The 21123-nt window shown below is 33.7% G+C and overlaps 1 protein-coding gene across 2 annotated transcripts in view; it reads left to right on the forward strand.

Annotated features, from left to right (window-relative positions):
- Positions 1–21123, forward strand: part of AGPS (alkylglycerone phosphate synthase) — a 142511-nt gene that overhangs the window by 91161 nt on the left and 30227 nt on the right. For both annotated transcript variants that reach the window (XM_059928160.1, XM_059928161.1), the window contains 5 exons: positions 3334–3410; positions 5266–5378; positions 11204–11273; positions 12124–12185; positions 16300–16389. In XM_059928160.1, the coding sequence (XP_059784143.1) occupies positions 3334–3410; positions 5266–5378; positions 11204–11273; positions 12124–12185; positions 16300–16389 (412 nt within the window). The remainder of the gene's footprint in view (positions 1–3333; positions 3411–5265; positions 5379–11203; positions 11274–12123; positions 12186–16299; positions 16390–21123) is intronic.

A 21123-nucleotide genomic window follows, 5' to 3' on the forward strand; every position in this document is an offset into this window, starting at 1 on the left:
ACACGATTTATCATCTTATCAATTCTAGTTTTATTGCTTCTGAATTTTTCCATATGCTGAAATTTAGTTTGGGATTTAAGTTTATAGACTTTAAGTACCCTCAAAATAGTCCCAGAATGATTGCTCAATAATAAATACTAAAGGCCAAGTTAGGCAGGCTTTTCTTTGGTGTACGAGTAGCTTAGATTTTAATTTAGGGAAGAATGATTATCATAATTATATAGAAATTGAACTAAGGAACTCAGGTTGATAACATATCAAGGGTTCGTTTTAAAATTAGATTCTTCTAAGTCACAGCTTTTATTTCTTTAAGTAAATTACTTTCAGAATACTATACTACTGATAAAAGTTTAAGATAAATGTGTCCTATAAATGATGAAATAGTTAAATCAAATGAAAACCAAGCCTCCTGTGTGTTTTGGCCTGCATTCAGAGATCTAGGTCTGAAGAGAGCCATGTATCTGATTAATAAGACTGTGTTATCCATTTATATGCTATAATGTAGTAAACTATGTTGGACATAGACACCTATGTAAAACTAATTATGATATGGCCAGATTTTATTTATAACTGGGATCTATAACAATTTAAATGTAGGTTCAAAGAAAGATCCTTTTGGTTATCTGTCATCCTTGTTCCACATTCTCATTACTGTACCTAGGAACATGCTCTAATGTTGGTTCTACTCTCGCTAGTCTTTAGTGTGTCTCCTCTCCTTCTGCCCTTTACTTGGCCACCAAAGTGGTCCTTTAGGCGTACAGATCTGATCATGCTTCTTGGCTGTCTGTAACCTTTTTGATTTCTCAGTATTCACTGAAGCTTTCCCACCTATATATCCTGCCATGACTTCATGATCAACCAACTAAATAACTCTTAGCACAGCAAGTGGTGCCCGGGACCTTGTAGCAACTGTATGGCTGATTGGTCAATGTTTGTACCGTATCGGTTGTTAACAAAGCACAAGCCTTATTATTAGTTGTTAATATTTTTATTATCACCCCTCCCCTTGACACAACTCTTAATATATTATATTGAAATGATACCTTTTCAGTATATTGAAAAGTTATATATCATTGAGTACATTGAAATGATCTACATATTTTCCCTGTGAACTAACGTTTATCAAATTTGGGAGATGTTTCTTATTCATTTTTATGTGTCCTGCACCTGTCACATAACAGACACTTACATGTTGATTGACTTAATCATCAAATTAGCAAAAGAGGGTAAACAAATCTTGAATAGCATATAGGGTAGTGCTAAGCACATTATCAGTAGCACACAACCATTCCTCAAGGTTGTATTTCCAATTTATAAACAATTCAAAGGTTAAATATTTTGGCCAAAGTCCACAAGTTATATGTGGAGCTGGGGTTGAACCCAAATCTGTCTGACCCCAAAGCCCGACTTTTTCCAGTGCTTTGGAGCACTTCCTTGAAACATAAGAATTTATGGAATCCTTTAAAATTATTTAATTAACACTGTAACAATAACAAAATTCACTAATCAAACTGTCCAGCTAGTAAATTTAGGAACTAGTTCCTTTGTTTTCTATATAAAATAAAACACAATAGCTGGAATATATTTACAATGTAATTAGTTCAGTAGGCAACATTAATTTAAGAATAAGTAAAAGATAATAATATCCTCTTAATTAATACTAATACTTGACCCACTTAAAAGTTAGTATCACTTTTGCAGTAATTGTGCTTGAAGCATATTGCATCAAGCTATCACGTCAACTCAGTATTAGGGATATATGTGACTAACTCACAGTAGTGTTAATAGAAGTTGTACATTTAAATTTTAGTGTGATAAGATGAACATATACCCTTAAGGATTATTCCATATCAGAGTAGTAATGTTTGGAATCTTCATACATTGTGTAAAAATATGTGGACCAGAAGTCTTTTATGAGGATCAGATACACACACTCACACATTTATGTTTATATATTTGTTTCCGGTTGCTGTTAAAGTAGGATGAGTTCCATTTGGGACAGCGAGTGAATATTTTGATGATGTGTTACCTTTAACTTTATACATGCTAGAAATGGAATCTTTTAAAAACACTGGTTATGCTAGAGAACATCTCTGACAGGTTACAATGAAAGAAGAAAAAAATCCCCAAACAAACCTCTTGTGATCCAAGATCTCAAAAAGATTGCTAGGTTCATCTCTATGTAATCTGCTCTTTATTTTTTGTTTGTTTTTTGCTTTGTTTGGTTATAGCATGGTTACCTAACTCTTAACTTCTGGTTAAGATTTATGTTACTTGGTCTTTTATGTAATATAGTTTCTTATTATAATCTGTAAGAATGTAATAAATATTACAGATTCAGATTCTCACTTTAAAAAAATAAATGAATGGGAAAAAAAGACTGCAAGTGATCATTTTTCCTCCAGAAATATTTCTCTCCACCCCACCTTTTTTCCTTCACAAAAGCTAGTTTGAACCTATTTTAAAAGAAGGGATCTACACTTTAAAAATAAACAAAATCCCAAAACCTTAAAGCCTTTTTTAAAAATAAATGTTTTATTTGGAGATAATTTTAGATTTACTAGAGGCTTTAAAAGTCTTTATAAAAATTCTATATAAATGGTATGCCAAATTTTTCTGAATTGGACTCAGAGTACTAAGGCCAGATGCATGACTCTTAAATGTTATAGTCATGGGAGTTAAGAAGTTGCTACTCTGAAAACAATGAGAAAATAGTAAAAGACTTTTACTCAATTAAACTTAATCCGCAGGCAACGATGTTAATTTAACAGACTCTGAGACACCATTTATGTTTTTTTGGCAATTTTAACTCTCTGGGTATAATTAAGGAAGCAATTACTAGTTTTATGCCAAGAATTCTGGGTGAATTAAGAATTAATTAAGAAACAATCTTAAACTTGGCATTGACTTCATATTTGGTTATAGTTCTCAATGGTTTCTGCATAATTAAAAAAAATAAAAGTAGAACTAGCCACCATTGGGTGTTCCTAATGAAATAAAAATTAATGAAGTGATTTTACTATGTATAAACTATACCATTGAAAGATAACCTAAATTATGTGTAGTAGTAATTACATATAGTAATTCGAGTTAAAAAAAAAAACCCAAGAAGGAGTTTGGTAAACAAAAAGTTGTTTGTGACTTTTTAAAAGATGTAGATCTTAATACCAATATGTTATACATATATAACATAAGGAGATTTTAAAAACTAAAGTCATGGAAATATTCACTTTCTTTTAGGATACTAAATTAAAGTAGCCTCTTGCTCTTATGAAAAACATAGATAAATTAATTTGCTATTAACTTAAAATATGAACTTTTTTTTCTTCTTAGGTCATGCTCTTAAACCTCAGGTTTCCTCTATTTTTACATCATTTTTGGATGGGTTAAAAAAGTTTTATATTACAAAGGTAAGAATTTTTTTTAATGCTTAGGATATTAATTTTGTTTCCTGCCTTCTCTTCCTCACACACACCTATGTTCTTCCATGTTGCTGTGTACATTTCATAATTGTTATCTTTTATGTTGGAGTAAATATTTAATCAAGTAAATCAATTATACATTCAATTTCAGAAAATATAAAAGCTTTCCTGAATTTGAAGTTCCTAAAAATAACACTACATTGAACAGTTTTATGCATGTAACATTTTTTATAGTTTGAATTTTTTCCTTCATAGTAGATATCTAGAAGTGGAATAAAAGTATTAGTTTTTTAAAACTTTTGACACATGACAATGCATATGTACCATTTTTGGATTTCATCCTTGCTATTACATATGGGATTTTTTGTTTTGTTTTGTTTTGTTTTAAATTTAGTAAATCCAGGGGGGAAATAGTATTTTATTTTAGTTGATATTTCTTGAAATTCTAATGAGACTGACCATTTCCCTGTATTTCCTAGATGTAATTTTTTGTGAATTAGTTGAATGTGGTTATTTTGCTAGGGGTAGCAACTTCATGGGTTTTTCTTTTTGTTTTTATTTGGGGGGGGGGCGGGGGGAATGGTTTAATGCCTTGCTGTGTGCCTTTTGAAAAGTGGAATTATTAGATGCCTTTTTCATAAATGTTGTAAATAATTTTTCCAGTCAGTTGACTACTTTTTAATAAGGTTTTTTTTTTTTTTTTTTTTTTTGGTGCAAAGGTTCTAATTTTTATATCTTTCCTGTGATTATTTAATTACTTTTAAGCTTAGAAAAGCCTATCTTCCTCCAGAACTATGATTAGGACCATTTTCTTCTCTCTCTCACTTATTTGTTAAAAAGGAATTTTAAAACTTTTTGTCTTTATTACTGTTTGACTTTATTTCAATTTTATAATGTGAGATAAAAAACTAAGTTAATCTTCACCTCTTGCTCTCCTGATTGCTAACTAGTTGTGACAGCACCATTAACTAACCTGTCCTTGCTTTTCTTATATTGATTTGCCATGTCTAAGACATTTTCTCATATACTTATGTAAGAAAAAGACATTTTTATGTAATAGCTTTTGTTCTTGAAAAGAGCTTTTGTTCTTGAAAAATTAAATGGATTTAATTGCTGTAGATCTAGTTCTTCCTTTTATTTTTCAGAATTTTCCTTGTTATCACCATTATCTACCTGTTCATTATCCTGGAAAATTTTTAGAAACTCTTCATCATTTTAGGAAGCTCATTGAGGTTTTTATTAAAATTGGAATAAACTAGTATATTAATTTGGGCAAAAGTCGACCGATTTTTAATACTTAGTTTATGCATTTGGGAACATACGTTTCTCTCATCTTTTTTTAAGACATGTTTTCCTAATGAAGTTATGTATTTCCTTTTAAGATTATTCTTAGATGTTTTATATTGTTTTATACATAAGGTCTCCTTTGAAAATATTACTTAATAAGAAGTTATTGGTCGTATGTAAGGGTGCTGCTGGTTTTTACTCCCCCCCAACATCCTGCTACTTTATTATGTTCTATCATTTTGGTAGTTTTATTTGATTCTTTGGTACAGTTATAATTCTTACAAGTTAATTTGTTGTATTTCCATACCAGTATGTCATTATAATTGATACCTTGGCATACTTTAAAATGAAGTGTTTTTCCTGAGTGCTATTCTATTGTAATGACCTAAATAGGTACATTAAGCATTCTTTTTGATTGACGTGTAAAGTTCCAAAGCTCAAATTTTGAAGAGCTGGTATGTTTGAGCTCAGATCAGAAGAAAAAAAGAGCAAAATGTATTTTGATTTACTATTTTGTAGGCTAAGACTTATCTGTAATAATAATATTCTTTTGTAGTTTAAAGGATTTGATCCAAATCAGCTAAGTGTCGCTACATTACTGTTTGAGGGGGACCGTGAGAAGGTTCTTCAACATGAAAAACAAGTGTATGACATTGCTGCAAAATTTGGGTATGGCTTTCAGTTCGTAATGCCAAGAGAAAGTTAAGCTAAAATTCTAATATCTCCCAGCAGTTGTTAATGTACACTTTTCAGTATTAAATTTATGGTAATATATGGTAGTCAACTTGAAATATTATGTTGGTTTACTTCTAAAGTTTGTAGAAGGCTAGACTGGTATGTTGCTCTTACTTGTCTAATCGTATATGTGACATAGTGAATCTTTTTATTGTATTTTTTCATTAATGATACTTTTATAATATTTTGTTTGTTGTGCTAAGTGAAATGGAAAAAAATTCATAGTCATGTTGCTATTTAGTGGTAATAGTATATATAAAACATGCTATAAGTATGTTTTTAAAAGGAAATTGTGTTTAATCAAAAGTATTTGATAAATTATCTATACTCCACTTCCTGTCACTTACTGTTTTGTGCTGGTATGAAGAAACTGAAAACATTTCACATCTGTAACCAACTGAATAATGATTGGGTGGTTTCTTTCTGTCCACTTGATGGATTATAAGATTGATCGATGAGAAGAACTATAGTGAAAGCGCCATTTATCAGGACTACATTTTTTTCCTTTCCTTTTTAAGTACGTAATAAACAGTTTTCTGGATACCAGTCTTTTTTTTTTTTTTTTTTTAATTTCAGAGCTTAAAATATATCATACACATTATCCTTAATCTGGGTTCTTTGTAAATATTTACTTTTATTTCTTTTTTTCCCCTTTCTTGCTGTTCTTTATGAGAACAAATGCACGCTTAATTTGGAGCCATATGTCTTAGAATGCTCCACTTTTATGTGTTTTCCTCATATATAATGTTCAGCCCTTTGTTTTTAGGATTTTCTGAACTTAGTATTAAAGTGCAGTATTCTTAGAAAAAGATCTAATCTTGGGCTTAATTTTTACTTTACCTTTGTACTGTTTTTGAGCACTGCAAAATAATCTCTCAGTTTTATTTTTACCCTATTCTGAAATTGGCAAGTGGAATTATAATTTTTTTAGTAAAAGGTGAAATTCATTAATCTTTCACTTTTTCTTCTCCACAGTACCTTTTTGGGAATTATTGATGTTTTAGCTAAATTAGTTAAGAGTGCTGTAAGGATTCATTTAATGAGTGGATGGGTTGGATATAAGGTTATCTCTGAAATTTTTTGAAATGTTCATTTACATATTTTTTAGTTTCTGAGTTATGTGGAGTACATATATAATTTGATTTAAAAACTTTTTAAACCCATGATATTAGTGAGAAACAAACAGTAAAGGAGTTTTAAATGAAAACCTTTTACATCTAAATTAAGTCTTTTATATCTACTTAGCCTTAAATATTAGAGACTGAAACTTTTAAAAGTTATTTCTTTATATATTTAAATATTTATTTGGGATTTCAAAAATTTCCAGAGTCATTTGTAGGGAAATGGATGCTATAATATTTTAATCACTGTATGTAAGGTTAAATTTGCTTAATTTCACCTCACTACTCCCCACCCCCACCTCCAACACACACACACACATACACACACCCAGAGATTGCACTTTGTGGGATCTATAATTATAATTCCAATTCAGAGTAGCCAGCAAATCATTACTAGTTAGTAACGTGCCGCGTTTCCTGTTAGACTGGGATAGGATGATGACAAAAGGCCTTTTTGTCCTAACGCACACATACTTTTTATAGGGCATGATCTGTCTCTTTTGGGGCATCACCATTGATGCCTGGTATATACTAGATGCTTGATTAAATATTTATTGAAAGGATTTATGAAACTGAATACTTTATTTTTCCCTGACATCTTTTATTCTACTTTATTTATGCCTAATTACTGTGCCACCCTTGAAACAGTGTATTTTAATCTTTAGGTATTTATCGGAACCATGTTGTCAGTTTTATTTAATTTGAGCCACCAACTGTCGAGAACTGGCTTTTCATGTAATGCCAGTTTTGTTTTTCTCATGTAACACCAGCCATTTACAACTTGAAAGTAATAGTGAATCTTTCTTAAGGTGAATCCAGATCTCTTTGGATACTGATAACGAGGCCCCAGAATTATTGATTTAATTCCAGCAATTTGCTTAAACTAAACAACAAACTTATATCAAATTCATCCATTAAAAATAGGTTATATTAAATGAGGTATCTATTTAAAGCAAGGGTAAAGCATTAAAAACTTAGACCCTGATTGGAGTGTCATTTTTTTTGCTATTATTATTTGCTACTTCTTAGTTATGTTTATAATAAATTTCTTAATATACTTTCATCTGGCGCCCTTCATTTAGATGCAGAAATCTGTGTTGAACAACCCTAGGCTATCACTAGGCAGGTGACTTAGGGCTCTTTTGATTTTTTGATACTTGGAAGTATATCTTTGCGTGGTTTTCCAGCAGTAGTCCCAGTTTTTCCCCAGTTCTCTCTAGGCACTAGTTCTTTGTTCTAACCACTGAAAGATTCAAGGATATTTTTCATAAGATGCTACCCTGCCAACCCTCATTCCTCAATAATTTCTCCTGCATAACTAGCTGGAGGAAAGCATCACTAAGTTTCTTTCTAATAAAGTTTTCGTAAGTTAATTTAGCTCATGTATTTTATTTCGAATTAGGGTATTGTTAATCTATTCTTTATTTTCTGTTCTTTTGTTTTATCCTGTTTCCACCACCTCACTGGCTTTATTTATTTATTTATTTTTTAATTTATGTTTTAGAATTTATTATTTATTTATTGGCTGCGTTGGGTCTTTGTTGCTGCACGTGGGCTTTCTCTAGTTGCGGCGAGCGGGGGCTACTCTTCATTGCGGCGCGCAGGCTTCTCATTGCGGTGGCTTCTCTTGTTGCGGAGCATGGGCTCTAGGCGCAGGGGCTTCAGTAGCTGTGGCTCGTGGGCTCTAGAGCGCAGGCTCAGTAGTTGTGGCACATGGGCTTAGTTGCTCCATGGCATGTGGGATCTTCCCAGCCCAGAGCTCGAACCTGTGTCCCCTGCATTGGCAGGCGGATTCTTAACCACTGCACCACCAGGGAAGCCCATCTCATTGGCTTTAAATTGATTGTTTTTAATGAAGTACTCCCAACAGTTGAGAACATTTTTGTGAGTTATCTTAGCCATTTTTCCTTTTTGCCTTCCACTCCCACGCAAACACTGTTAAATACCTTTGAACACATATGATCCAATAGAATATAATAGCCAAATGTTGAATAATCATACTTTGGTTGTTTATCTGTGGTTGCTAGTAATCTACTTTAACTTCTCTAAGAGCTAAGCAGAGTAAACATTACCTGTCACCAATCATGACAGATGCGTTGACATTTACCATAGAACTTAAGGTAATATGCTATTGTTATTTTTAAAGGGTTATATTTAAAGTATTAAAGTGCTTAAATTGTTTAATGTAATTCAACATGAGGGTGATTAGGTTCACCAGATGGTTCTTTTATATAAAAAGATTATCTCTCATTCCTCTTTCAGTAGTCTTCCCAGTCCTTCCTCATGTAACAGCTTTAAGTTTCTTTAAGAACCTTGTTAATTGATATTTTAAGGAAGTAGGGGATGGATGTTGCTACTTTAACATAAGGCAGTTGAATTTAAGTATAGTTTTTTGGAGTGGCTGCAAAAGTGGCAAGTTAGAAGCATTTAATTTCTAAGCCCTACTATTGTTTATATATTGTATCTTAAAGTAATTTTGGCTAGAAGACTAGATAGTTCTGAAAGCTAAAAAAAGAGAGGTTCCAAGAAGCTAAATTTGCAGGGAAACCTGTGATTCAGAAAAGCGAACCCAGAATGACTTTTATTCTTTTGGGGGGTTTATGAATTTAGAATGGACATCCAGTTTCTTCCTGCTTTGGGTAAGAAAATGCATATTTCTGTGTGGTTTGTCACACTAGATTCCAAGTGGAACAGATCTTTTTTTTCCCCTTGGCCAGATATTAGAAGAGGGTCTAAAGAAAAATGGCTTGACCTGGGACTTCAGAGTTGGACTTTTTCTCATCCTGATATATTAGGATGCTATATCTTATATCAGTAGGCCTGATATAGGAGAGACAGGCCTACTTAACGTTCATACCTGTTACTTCTCACCAAGTACATACTCAGAATGCACCTGAGTGTGATTCCCAGCAATGGTCTCTTGCACCCTTTCCTAGTCTTCATGCTCCTTTCCTTTCCTTCTACCTGTAGGCCTAGCATGAACTGTGTCTTTCCTAGATCAGTAGGGTTTTTTCTCTCTTGGAGTTAGTGTCTGACTCAGATTCATATCTACCTGAGGTTTGGGTTCATCTATTTTCCTCCAGGCACCTGCCACAGCAATTTTCTGACTAGTTTACTTTTTGTTTTGGAACTTTATTTGACTCCCTACCCCAACGTCACATCCATACACATCTAACCCAGAATTGTCTTCTGTTTCTTCTTACTTTTCAATCTTAGCTGCTTGACCTAAGTTGTTTTCTTTGCTCATTAACATTCTAGTAACAAATGCCCCCCTTCATTTCATTATACCCTTTCCCCATGTAGTTCTAGACTAGAGCTGCTCCTGTCAAGTCTTTGCCACTCCTTCTGGATGACACTAATTCATGTATATCCAACTATAATACAAAGTCAGGAAATCTGATTTAGCCCATACGTCCTAGCTGAAAATTGCCTTACAGTATTTGTGTAGAACAAGGGTACATCTACATTGTATTACTTACTTACTGCCAAATTCAGGCAAAACATCGGGGAAAGAAAGGAGTTAACTGTAAGGCGTTAACTGAATTCATAAGAGAAATGAGAAGAGGCTCAAATCACAGAGATTCAAAACCTGAGTCTTAACGCAACACCATGGTTAAGGGCTCAGCATCCTGAGACCAAGAAGGTACAGTTAGGGTATTACGAAGAGAGACATAAAAATTAGCCATCAATCATGACTCAAGGAAGCCACAAGAAAAGATATTTTTCCTTTTATTCGTTTTTATTGAGGGATTTTTAGTGGGTACTTTGAGAATTGGGGATAAGTTTTATTTAGTTGACTAAGACTACTTAAAATTTAATTTCTGCCCAATGATGGAAAAAAGCAAAATTAAAAACTCTCTACTGAAGGTAGTGGAAATCAGTAATCATTCATAGTCTTTTAAAATTAGAATGACTTTAACAAAGCAGAGTACTTGGACTGAAATATATGTTATATGGGATTGATTCTAACTAGATCACCAAATACAGCTACTTTCCAATTGAAATGGATGTGTTCATGCTGTTGCTCTTGTACTTGCCTGTATGTTGCTTCATAAATTTTAATGTATCTGTGTAAGTATGTTTTGTCTGTCTTTTAAATCATAAATCCCATAAAGTAAACACCATGTTTAATACTCCAAATACTATGTGCTCAAGTATTCAAGAAACTTCTCGGTGTTTGGAAGATCCTAGTCAGTCATTGCAAATCTTTATATATGAATAAGACTATAATACATGAATATACAGGTAAAAATATAATATGAGTATAAAATAAGAGTATTTTAAGTATCTTGTTATGCTTGTGACGATTATTTAAGCTTGTTTCTTGTGGCTAATTCTCTGTTCTTTTGACAGTATGAATAGAAGCAGTTGAGTTCATATCAGTCAGTTTTACTAGTTTGGTAGATATAAAATTAATTACCAAACTGAATATTAAAAATATTTTTGTTATCCAAGACTAATCTCTTGACAGCTCATTGATACATTTATGATAAATGAGATTGAAATAAAAATGAGATGTAAAGTAACATATGTTAATATGTTAAGCAGTTATCTTGAGGTATTGTATCAGTTTGGTTAGTTTTATATATTTTTAATAGTTCATTTGAAATGTATTGACAGTTTGTTCTTTAATTACAGTGGATTGGCAGCTGGAGAAGATAATGGACAGAGAGGTTATTTGCTGACCTATGTCATTGCATACATTCGAGTAAGTTATCTCACATTTCCTTTATCAGTTTATGTTGCAAACAATACTTTTTCTATAAGTGAATAAAATTATTTTCTTTATTTTCTTAAATTTTAACCTACTGTAATTTAGCACATTATTGTACTCATATGAGTCCAGGATTTTTCTACCTTATAAAATTGTCTTTCATACCTTTATACTTCTGTGGTGGCTTATGAATTGCTCTTTCCAGTTTTGATACTAAAATAGAATTGTACTGAGTAAAAAATTTAGTATTATAAGTTACTTATCATATAAGCATTATATCTTGTACGCTATAAAATATATTTTCCTAGCTGAAGTGGTTCCAGATAGTCTATCTATTTAGTCACTACAAAGAGAGACACTCTATTTTCTAATTTATTTTTAAAGAAAAGTTGACTTTAAAGGATATCTTTTCCTTTCTCTAGTCCCTCCTCCCCCAACTTCCCTATCTCCCTGCTCCTTTGATCCTGATGATCACTTTTTGGTATTGGTTAATTTGCTCTTTAGGCCACTAAAAATCTGTCCTGCTAGTATTCTCTGCATGTACATAGACAGTTTCTGGATAGAGACTCCATTCATTAGAGAAATATTTGAGTTCCTTCCGTGTGTCAGACACTCTGCCTGGTGCCAAGGGCACAGAGGAAAACAAGACAAAGTTTCTGTCCTTCTGGAGATTATATCTCACACTTGGGGCCACTTTCCCATGCTCTTTTGAGGAAGATAGTAAAGAGCCCAGGAGGTTGAATTACAAACATGAAATACTAATAATGAACATGAAATACTACTAATATTATGGACTCTTCTGCATCTGTTGTAATTTCTTAATTTTGTGTATATGTCTTAACAGGATTTGGGTTTGGAATACTATGTATTAGGGGAATCTTTTGAGACTTCTGCTCCTTGGGACAGGTAAAATGAAATAAAATGCCTGATATTATTAAAATATGCTATACAATTGCTGAAGTAATTTATTGTGTGTGAATATGTAAACTTTTAAAATTTTGTAAGGAAACGTTAAAACAAGGTAATCACTTTTATTTAACTTAATATCTTCATCAGAATGTCATATTTGCAAGCCATTTTTAAAATTTTAGACAGATTTGTCCATGTCCCATAGAAGGAAGTTATTACCGCAGTTCACATTTTAAAGAATTTTACTGAACACTAAATGTCACTATGTGGTTTTACATAGCTTTGATTTAAATTCTTAAATGGTTAATATGCTTAAATGTTCTCTAAAAAGTCCCCCCAAAATATAACCTTCTTTTGTAGTATTTCATTTAGCTTTTGATATTTGTATGTACACTGTTAAGCAAGATCTTCACTTGAAATTAAGTGATTTCTGAAAGAAACCCAATTTAAGAAATTACGTATAATTTCTGTTTTTAAATTATACACATATATACATACAAATATTGGTTAGGGAATTAATAATAAAAACTGATTAGGAAATGTGAAGTGGTTTTATTAAAGATAGACTTGTGAGTTAACTCAGTAATAAAAAATTCTTGAGGTTGTTAGTACGTTTTATTCTAGTATACCTTACATTTTACTTTTTCTTCATAAAATTTACTATTTTAAATCTATAATAAAGTATATAGGATATAACAGATCCCCCTGAATATACCTGTTAGATGTTACTTATCTTAACATTTTTGTTCTACCCTAACCTCTTTTTTCCCTCCCCCAGAAAACTTTTTACTTTTCTACATTGTCTTCATCTACTGTGGGTTTTGACTTTTGCTGTATTGATGCTCACAGTCCGTGCCTTGTAAGACAGCAATCAAATTTATAGTATCAATATTTTATTCACAGCATTCAATTTTTGATGCTAAATTTTAATAAGGGGAATAAATCTTATAAATAAAAAAAATTATCACTTCATCAACATCTGACATGTTTGAACAGCAGATATAGTTTGGGAGCTGTTCATAGATGTCTCAGAGACCATTTTAGTCTTTAATACCTTTTCTTGCTGGGGAAAGTGGGTTAGTGTAGTGTTACTTCTTCAGTAGTATGAATTTCCTTGTCATCAATTACTACTTACCTACGATCGCCATTTTGTCTTTAAATTCTTCCAACTGTGGAAGCTAGTCATGCACTATCTTTTCATTTTTCTTTATACTTTCCTTGTATATTCTTAAATACTTTTTTGACCCACTGACTATATCTGTTTTATACAGGGTTACGTACTTGGTTTTCATTTAAAACCACGTCTTCAACTGAAGTTTTAATAAATAAAATTAAGGGAAAGCAGCTGTATTCCTGACATAAAATTTACTTGTTACCATTTAGTAACTTGCTTTCTCTTACAAACCTTTAGCTAGGTGGAGACCTTGTTTAGCAGCAACCGATGGGATCAGGGTCTTCAACCCTCACACATTATTAGGTTGCTTGGCCTTTTCATGCATAAGTTTCTTAAGGGATTATTGGTCTTACTTATTTTTATGTATTCCTCTCTGGCCCTAGCACAATGACTGCACCTATTAGGTGCTCAGTGAATATTCTGCATAGAGTCCTGTGAATGAACTATGGAATAGTGTAAGAATGTAGCCTATAAAAATAGCTGCCTAAGAGGTCCGAGTTGGAGATTTGAAGATTTTAGAGACATCAGCTTGAGATTTGTGATTAAAACCAAAGAAGATATACAAACACTTAACAGGTAAATGGATGAAGAGAAAAGAAAGAAGGCCTGAGAAAGAAGTCCAAGGAGCCCCAACATTTAAGGGATACAAACAAAGGATTCATTTAAGTTGTACAAATAAGCGCTAGCAAAGGAGATTGGGGAATAAAATCTAGAATATTTGGAGGAAAACCAGTGCTGTGAGAGGAGCTGAGGGAAATTTTTTTCAAGGAGGAAATGGTCAATAGTGTTAAATTTGCTAATAGGTCAGGTAAGAATTTAAAAGTATACACAGTATGGGACTTCCCTGGTGGTCCAGTGGTTAAGACTCCTTGCTTCCAGCGCGAGAGGCTTGGGTTCGAGCCCTAGTCAGGGAACTAAGATCCTGCATGCCACACGGCCAAAAGGAAAAAAGGTATAGGGCTTCCCTGGTGGCGCAGTGGTTGAGAATCTGCCTGCCAATGCAGGGGACACGGGTTCGAGCCCTGGTCTGGGAAGATCCCACATGCCGCGGAGCGACTAGGCCCGTGAGCCGCAATTACTGAGCCTGCGCGTCTGGAGCCTGTGCTCCGCAACAAGAGAGGCCGTGACAGTGAGAGGCCCGCGCACCGCGATGAAGAGTGGCCCCCACTTGCCGCAACTAGAGAAAGCCCTCGCACAGAAACGAAGACCCAACACAGCCATAAATAAATAAATAAATAATTTAAAAAAAAAAAAGAAAAAAGGTATACACAGTTTTGTTTACTTCCTATGTAGTGACTGGTCCAAATGGACTGCATTGACCTTTGCATGAGTTCTGTGAGAATATACTTTCAGAACTCCATACAAATAATTTCTAGAAAGTACCTCATTCAAGTAGCACTTGAATTCTGTTTTCTAGAGTCATGATAAAAAACTTGTTACTTTTATAAATTTGTGATATTCGTGAACTCCTGTAGATATTAAAGTTTAGTAGATTTTATTTATATTTAAAATTTTATTTATTTATCTGGTTGTGCCGGGTCCCAGTTGCGGCATGCGGGCTCCTTAGTTGCAGCATGCGAACTCCCAGCTGCAGCATGCATGTGGGATCCAGTTCCCCAACCAGGGATCAAACCCAGGCCCCCTGCACTGGGAGCGCGGAGTCCCATCCACTGCACCACCAGGGAAGTCCCTTTATTTATATTTAAAGTATCTGTTTTGTAAGTTGGATTTTCAAATTAAAGACATTAAATTTCAATAATCTAAATACTTTATGAAAGATTTTTAAGAAACTCATATCCTTACCATTCTATAAATAAGGCATAGATAACATTGATAAATTGTATCTGCCTGCAACTCTCGCAGAATAAAGCAGAACTTAACTTGAGTGCTGTTTTGTAAAGTCAGATTTTATAAAACTTTCAGACACTATAAAAGTAAAAATTGACATGCTAATAAAACACTAAAACCTTTTTCAAATTTATATTTTAATCATTTATTCTTTGTTCTTATTGGAAATATAGATAACTTTAATGTGTTCAATAAAGCATAATACATTTAAATGTTATTGTTTTTATCTAATTGGGCCAACCTTTTAAGTTTCTTTGGTATCTTTTCCTTTCTCATGATTCTAAACAGACCAAGGTTTAAAACGCAGAATCAGTGTCAATATGTAGCCAGGATATTTATTGGAGAATAAAATGGCTGATATATACTTTAAGAGTTTTATTTTCCAGATGAAACAGAATATATGGTTGTAACAATGTGTTACAGCTCACATTAAAAAACAGATTAATATTGTTAAATATTATCAATCGTCCCTCCCCTTTAAGAACTATGCCTCACTTGTCTGTTTTCATTGTTCATATTGAACATATTAAACAGTCTAGCATAACTTTACACATAGTTCATGTCCAGTAAGTGTTTGTTGAGCTGGATTTTAGCTTAGTGCTTGAAAATAGGCTGTTGAACATTTGGTATAGCACTATGATTATTAATTAAATTATTTTTTAATTAAGGAAAACTTCTTAGATGGGATATAGTTTGGTATTCCTATAACCCAGAATTGAATTTTCATTAACATTTTCTTTAGAGCTTTTTAAAAAGCTTTTTTTTTTTTTAAAAGCTTTTAGAATCTTGTAATTAAATTTATTTTGAAATTGGATTTTCCTTAGCTTAGGAAACTGCCTTCAGGAGACTTGAGTATGCTCCTCTGACTTCTTTCTTTCCTGTGACAAAAAGGGAAAGAACTTTGCTCCCTTGAAGTTATGAATGGAAGGCCAGTTTGAATGATCAAAGCTCTTGTTCATTCTTGAAGGAATGAGTATAAAAGTTTTAGTTAAGAGAATTTCTGACTTGAATATGCTGATAAACCAGCAATAATTAGATTTTTTATAATTATGTGAAAACTTAATATTGTATTCAATTATTTTTTTCTAGGGTTGTAGATCTCTGTAGAAATGTAAAAGAAAGAATAACAAAGGAATGCAAAGAGAAAGGTGTTCAATTTGCTCCTCTTGCTACATGCAGGTGAGTTTTTTGTTGTTGTTGTTCTTTTTTTTTTTAATTTTTTTTTTTAAACTTTGGGTTTATTTATTTATTTATTTATTTATTTATTTATGGCTGTGTCGGGTCTTCGTTTTTATGCGAGGGCTTTCTCCAGTTGCGGCAAGCGGGGGCCACTCTTCATCGCGGTGCGTGGGCCTCTCACTATCGCGGCCTCTCTTGTTGCGGAGCACAGGCTCCAGATGCGCAGGCTCAGTAGTTGTGGCTCACGGGCCCAGTTGCTCCGCGGCATGTGGGATCTTCCCAGACCAGGGCTCGAACCCGTGTCCCCTGCATTGGCAGGCGGATTCTTAACCACTGCGCCACCAGGGAAGCCCGTTGTTGTTGTTCTTATACTACTTCTTCTGAAAAAAAAAAAAAAAACTGTTTTTTTTTTTTTAATTAATGGAGAAGTGTAATTTGTGAGCTGAGGAAAAGCTTCAGTCTGTTCCACTTAGCAAGCTTTCCTAAACTTCACTTGCCACCTTGTTAGGACTGTGCCACCAGGATTTTTACAGTAGTCCTGAGCCCGATAGGAGTATAACACCCTTTCCTAGGAGTAGAACACCCTTCCATGAGTGAGCCTTCTACCCTGTCTGGACAGCATGATGGTAAAGAGCCAAATGTCTGAGCTGCTGGAGTAAGAGAAGGACTCCTTCATTCACTGAAACTATAAATTACATATGTGGTCAAGAAACTATAAATTACACACACATTCAATGTAGCTCTTTCTTTAACAGAGAAAAGGCACTTTAACCACTTTGTCAGTTGTTGATTAAATCAGTGGGTATGCAATATAGTAATGAGTGGAGCCAGAAGATCCAAATGAAGATTAACTTGTTGCTTTCTAATAGATCTTTCTGTGAAAACAGAAATGTTCTGTATCTGCCCTATCCAGTATGATAGCCACAGCCACATGTGGCTGTTTAGCTGTTGAAATGTGGCTAGTATGACTGTGGAACTGAATTTTAAATTGTATTAATTTCAAATGATTTAAATTTAAAATGCCACATGTGGCTAGTGTCTTCCATATGGGACAGTCATGATCCATACTGGAGCACAGTTAACTGATGATCTTGTCGTCTCTTAGTTAAATAGCAGAAGCCCCAAAGGAGGTTTTCTTAAGAAGGGGCACTTTGTGTTCAATCTTTTGATATTAATTTTCTGTGTGAACACCGGAAGATTAAATGTATAAATATTGAATTGAGCATTTGACTTCTCTACAAAAGTTGTCAAATTAATTAGAATAGAGAATAAAGGGAAATTAGGACAGATCATGAGAAGGGGAACCTTATAGTAAATGATACAGTACTAATCTAGCACTTTAAAATTTATTGAACATTCTGTATTATATAACTGCTTCTCTTTTTTTCGCTGTGTGTGTGGTTTTCAGGAGTATAACTCCAATATTTAGAAACAAACAAAAAACTTACAATATAAGCATGAATAAAAGTTAGGTAATTTTGGAATTAATGTAGTATCTTTATTGTTAAGTGCTGGACCCTGAAACAGCAGTTGTGCTTCAGCACAACAGCATTTCTGTATATTTCTATTCATGATGATTGTTCTTTTGATTAGCCTGGAATCACTTGATATCAGCCTAGGAAGGCAGACCTGGGCCTTCCTGCCTACTGCATCACCATGGCAACTTCTTAGTTTTTAAATTTCTTTGTTTTGTAACATTGCATGTGTCTAAAGAGTGAAAGCACTGTTCTGCTATTTATTAGGAATTTAATCTCTTGGAGCTCTAAGTTTATCATTAGTAAAGTAGTGGTAGTATATCTCCTTGAAGGGACTGTTGTAAGAATGAAATGAGAAAGCATATAAAGGGCTATATAAATGCCATTGTATATATTATTGTGACATAGTTACATGAAGGTTGAGGTAGACAATCCATACTAGTATTAGTATGGAAAATTTGGATATTTGTTCTTCTTCATTAATGACAAATTCTCATGAAGGCATCCAATTGTTAGGCCCTCTTGATATGTTGACAGAGCATGATAATTTCTGTATATTTGCTTTGCAAGACTAGAAATACTTCTGTGCTCTTTAAACTGGAATCTCTTCTGTGATTTTTTTTTTCCTTTTTTTACATTCTCCCATGTTCTACTTTCCTATTAACATATTCTGTTTCTTAATTCTACTTGTTGCCCCATAGGGACAGATATCTTTTACAATTGGCTAGATGGTATTTTCTTTTTTTTTTTTAATACTGAATTTTTTTTTTTAATTTTTAAATTTTTATTTATTTTTTTATACAGCAGGTTCTTATTAGTCATCATTTTTATACACATCAGTGTATGCATGTCAATCCCAATCGCCCATTTCATCACACCACCACCCCCACCCCCTGCCACTTTCCCCCCTTGGTGTCCATACGTTTGTTCTCTACATCTGTGTCTCAATTTCTGCCCTGCAAACTGGTTCATCTGCACCATTTTTCTAGGTTCCACATACATGCGTTAATATACGATATTTGTTTTTCTCTTTCTGACTTACTTCACTCTGTATGACAGTCTCTAGATCCATCCGCGTCTCAACAAATGACCCAATTTCGTTCCTTTTTATGGCTGAGTAATATTCCATTGTGTATATGTACCACATCTTCTTTATCCATTCGTCTGTCGATGGGCATTTAGGTTGCTTCCATGACCTAGCTATTGTAAATAGTGCTGCAGTGAACATTGGGGTGCATGTGTCTTTTTGAATTATGGTTTTCTCTGGGTATATGCCCAGTATTAGGATTGCTGGATCATATGGTAATTTTATTTTTAGTTTTGGAAGGAACCTCCATACTGTTCTCCATAGTGGCTGTATCAATTTACATTCCCACCAACCGTGCAAGAGGGTTCCCTTTTCTCCACACCCTCTCCAGCATTTGTTGTTTGCAGATTTTGTGATGACGCCCATTCTGACTGGTGTGAGGTGGTACCTCATTGTAGTTTTGATTTGCATTTCTCTAATAATTAGTGATGTTGAGCAGCTTTTCATGTGCTTCTTGGCCATCTGTATGTCTTCTTTGGAGAAATGTCTATTTAGGTCTTCTGCCCATTTTTGGATTGGGTTGTTTGTTTTTTTCATATTGAGTTGCATGAGCTGTTTATATATTTTGGAGATTAATCCTTTGTCCATTGATTCGCTTGCAAATATTTTCTCCCATTCTGAGGGTTGTCTTTTCGTCTTTATGGTTTCCTTTGCTGTGCAAAAGCCTTTACGTTTCATTAGGTCCCATTTGTTTATTTTTGTTTTTATTTCCATTACTCTAGGAGGTGGATCAAGAAAGATCTTGCTGTGATTTATGTCAAAGAGTGTTCTTCCTATGTTTTCCTTTAAGAGTTTTATAGTGTCTGGTCTTACATTTAGGTCGCTAATCCATTTTGAGTTTATTTTTGTGTATGGTGTTAGGGAGTGTTCTAATTTCATTCTTTTTCATGTAGCTGTCCAGTTCTCCCAGCCCCACTTATTGAAGAGACTGTCTTTTCTCCATTGTATATCCTTGCCTCCTTTGTCATAGATTAGTTGACCGTAGGTGCATAGGTTTATCTCTGGGCTTTCTATCTTGTTCCATTGATCTATGTTTCTGTTTTTCTGCCAGTACCTTATTGTCTTGATGACTGTAGCTTTGTAGTATAGTCTGAAGTCAGGGAGTCTGATTCCTCCAGCTCCATTTTTGTGCCTCAAGACTGCTTTGGCTATTCGGGGTCTTTTGTGTCTCCATACAAATTTGAAGATTTTTTGTTCTAGTTCCGTAAAAAATGCCATTGGTAATTTGATAGGGATTGCACTGAATCTGTAGATTGCTTTGGGTAGTGTAGTCATTTTCACAATATTGATTCTTCCAATCCAAGAACATGGTATATCTCTCCATCTGTTGGTATCATCTTTAATTTCTTTCATCAGTGTCTTATAGTTTTCTGCATACAGGTCTTTTGTCTCCCTAGGTAGGTTTATTCCTAGGTATTTTATTCTTTTTGTTGCAGTGGTAAATGGGAGTGTTTCCTTAATTTCTCTTTCAGATTTTTCATCATTGGTGTATAGGAATGCAAGAGATTTCTGTGCATTAATTTTGTATCCTGCAACTTAACCAAATTCATTGATTAGCTCTAGTAGTTTTCTGTTGGCATCTTTAGGATTCTCTATGTATAGTATCACGTCATCTGCAAACAGTGACAGTTTTACTTCTTCTTTTCCAATTTGTATTCCTTTTATTTCTTTTTCTTCTCTGATTGCCATGGCTAGGACTTCCAAAACTTTGTTGAATAATAGTGGTGAGAGTGGGCAACCTTGTCTTGTTCCTGATCTTAGAAGAAATGCTTTCAGTTTTTCACCATTGAGAATGATGTTTGCTGTGGCTTTGTCGTATATGGCCTTTATTATGTTGAGGTAGGTTCCCTCTATGCCCACTTTCTGGAGAGTTTTTATCATAAATGGGTGTTGAATTTTGTCAAAAGCTTTTTCTGCGTCTATTGAGATGATCATATGGTTTTTATTCTTCAATTTGTTAATATGGTGTACCACATTGATTGATTTGCATATATTGAAGAATCCTTGCATCCCTGGGATAAATCCCACTTAATCATGGTGTGTGATCCCTTTAATGTGTTGTTGGATTCTGTTTGCTAGTATTTTGTTGAGGATTTTTGCATCTATATTCATCAGTGATATTGGTCTGTAATTTTCTTTTTTTGTAGTATCTTTGTCTTGTTTTGGTATCAG

The sequence above is a fragment of the Balaenoptera ricei genome, chromosome 7 (genome assembly GCF_028023285.1).
Source record: "Balaenoptera ricei isolate mBalRic1 chromosome 7, mBalRic1.hap2, whole genome shotgun sequence".
Lineage (NCBI taxonomy): Eukaryota > Metazoa > Chordata > Mammalia > Artiodactyla > Balaenopteridae > Balaenoptera > Balaenoptera ricei.